The following is a 2,965-nucleotide window of genomic DNA, read 5'->3' on the forward strand; positions in this document are numbered from 1 at the left end:
CACTCACTAAATCTTGAAGATACTATATAAAATATTTAAATTATTAATTTTGTTAATGTTATTTGTTCACATCCAAAAATAGAAATTTTAGGGTACGACAGATATGATTTTCATGATTTTGTCATAATTTTGGTCATTGAAATTTGTTTCTCCCCTTGGTCTCCACCAATGGAAGCCATCATATTGGGTCCTTAGAAGTGATACATTCTTCTTCTTCCTTCTTCATCTGTGTCGATGGCGATGCCAAAACATTCTAGGCAAGACATGGAGAAAGAGTGACTCGCAAGCCTAGTGCTATGGTGAGAGGATAGACTAAGGCTATGTTTGGTTCAACTTCTGAAAAGTGTTCCTGTTGCCAAAAAGTAGAAAGTCAACCAAATAGGTAGAACCAGAAGCAGCTGCTTCCACATAGTACAATTTTCGTAGCACCTTTGACCCTGAAGTTGGCTTTTAGCTTTCAGTTTTTCCAAATGGGTGGAAATAATACAATTGTTTCAATGGAGATAAAGAGATGAGGGTATGTTTTATAGTTATTTTAACCAAACAACCTACATGCTTTTCACTGCATATAATTCATAGCAGCTTTTTCACAGCTCACAACATCTTGTTCACGGTCCATAGCTAAACCAAATAGACCCTAAAATGGTGTGGTGTGGAGCAAAAGGAGAGGAATTGCATGGAGATCAGAACTGCTAAAGGAAAGGGGGATCATTGATATTCATAAGAGATAAAACAGTACAACAATACAACTATATATGAAGCAACACCCGGCCTAGTTCTACTCTTTTCCAAATAACTCATCCTACTGCATGACAATTTCATCTCCCTCCTGAGAGACTGCTTATACTGGTCTGAACCGAGGTATACTGGACATCGTATTCACCAGAGACAATTTCATTGTCGTGCAGCTCACTGATGCTCCTGATGTTCAGATAAGCATCTGGCATCTCTGGAAATGGAGCGTCACCACATAGATACTGCATGACAAGCCTCATGCTTGGCCTGCTGACTGGGGATGGGTGTGAGCAAAGAAGCCCAAACTTCAGCACCAGCTCTGCCTCCTCCATCACATATTCATCTCCCAACCTAGGATCCATCATGCATACAACCAAATCACGCTGCCAAAACCTGAGCACGAAATCCATGAGGACTTGAGGTTCACCACGGGAATTCACCCAGATCGGCCGCCTGCCACATGCGACTTCCAGGATGAATGCGCCAAATGCAAACACATCTGTTGCTTTTGTGGCCTTTCCAAGCCTTGCTAATTCCGGGGAGATGTAGCCTCTAGTTCCTGCAACACATGTTGTGTGTGCCTCAACACCATGGTCATGCAACCTAGCTAGACCAAAGTCACCTAGTCGTCCATTCATCTCTCTGTCAAGTAGCACGTTGCTTGCCTTGACATCCCGGTGTATGACAACCAGATCCCAGTCCTCGTGGAGATAAAGCAGACCTGATGCAACACCCTTGATGATCTCAAACCTGTGAGCCCAACCCAAGCAAGGCATCTCTAGATCATACAAGTGCTTATCGAGGCTGCCATTTGACATGTACTCGTATACTAGCAGCAGTTCACCTTTCCGACGACAATACCCAAGTAATTGCACAAGATTACGATGCCGTAGGTGGCCCATACTTACAACCTCTGCAATGAACTCTTTCATCCCTTGCTTTGAGTCATGGGACATGACCTTTACTGCAACTTCCAACTTTGATGACGGAAGGACTCCTTTGTACACCTTCCCAAACCCTCCTGCTCCAAGCAACTGATTGTCTTTGAAGCCATCGGTGGCATGGAATAGATCCTTATACGTGAACCGATGGGGCCCGAAGTCACGCTCCCATTCCTCGAGGATCTCCTGGTACCTGAAGCATTGTTTTCGTACAGTTATGGTACCAACCACAAGTATTATGACGAACACAAGACCAAGTCCTGAGCCCGAAAAAAAAGCTATGGTCGTGAAACTGGTACGATAAGTGGGCCTCCTCGCATCATCACCAATTTGAGTTGTGTTAATTACTGGTAGCTTGGAGTAGTCAAGTTGTGCAGGCTTCCCATTAACCACGAAGCTGCAGCCGAGAATGAAATAACCATGATTGCCCCGCGACGACGATGAGAAGCCAGCATACATGTGGTCCAATAAAACTTGTGATAGATTAATGTTGTGAGATAGCAAAGGGTGCTCGGGCTTGTGCATGAAAATAGGAGCCAGACTAACGTTGAGCTGCTTGAGCCCGTGGTTGTAATCTATCCATACCTGCATCTCTTTGCCGCTGGATAGACGCACGGGGTGCAAATCTGAGAACGGACCAGCCGTATAGTAGCCTGCCGGAGAGGATCGTGAGGAGTTCAAGCTGTTGACATTGATGCCGACATGGTTGTCATCTATGTCGTCAAACATTGAGTCGTATGTGGTATCAAGCTCAATATATAGGAGGTGGTTTGCTGATTTGCCGCTGTCATCGATGTCAACAAGACCAAAGGAGCCGTAACTAGTTCTTAAGGTGGTGAAGCTGGTGTTTGGGGCGAGGAAAAAGGCAATTCCGTCACCATTTCTCGGTAACCTGTAAGGCGACTGATTGGAAGGAAGTATAGCAAAGACGAAGGTGGCGGAGAAGGACAAGAGGGAGCCGTCGGTGAGGTTTCGCATCTGGAAAGGAGAAGGGTAGAAGGCGTGGCTTGGAGAGTAGAAGGATTCATCGTTGTTGTGTACACTGTTGGTGGCAGCGAGGCTGAGGACGCCGGTTGGCAGTATCACGGCCGAACCGTCGAGGACCCAGCTGCCGGCAGTGCCGTTGAACCCATTGAAGACAAACTCATCAATGGCGGCAAAGACGAGCGGGAGCAGGAACAGAATGGCAAAGGCCAAGCTCTTGGAGAACATCATTGGACAGCAGCAGCCGTAATGCAGCGTACTCTGCAAATGTGGTAACCTTTATGTAGGTGAAATCTTAGCCCTCT

General features: G+C 45.9%; 1 protein-coding gene across 1 annotated transcript; it reads right to left on the reverse strand.

Annotated features, from left to right (window-relative positions):
- Nucleotides 1–699: 699 nt before the first annotated feature.
- On the reverse strand, nucleotides 700–2,898 carry LOC136541407 (L-type lectin-domain containing receptor kinase SIT2-like). Its single transcript, XM_066533255.1, has one exon. The coding sequence runs from the start codon at nucleotides 2,889–2,891 to the stop codon at nucleotides 819–821; it is 2,073 nt and encodes a 690-aa protein (XP_066389352.1). The 5' UTR covers nucleotides 2,892–2,898; the 3' UTR covers nucleotides 700–818.
- Between the last annotated feature and the right edge of the window lie 67 nt (nucleotides 2,899–2,965).

Source organism: Miscanthus floridulus, chromosome 3 (genome assembly GCF_019320115.1).
Source record: "Miscanthus floridulus cultivar M001 chromosome 3, ASM1932011v1, whole genome shotgun sequence".
NCBI lineage: Eukaryota > Viridiplantae > Streptophyta > Magnoliopsida > Poales > Poaceae > Miscanthus > Miscanthus floridulus.

Bases quoted from the DNA above. Each gene is read 5' to 3' on its own strand.
- LOC136541407 (XM_066533255.1), bottom strand. From the start codon at position 2,891: ATGATGTTCTCCAAGAGCTTGGCCTTTGCCATTCTGTTCCTGCTCCCG.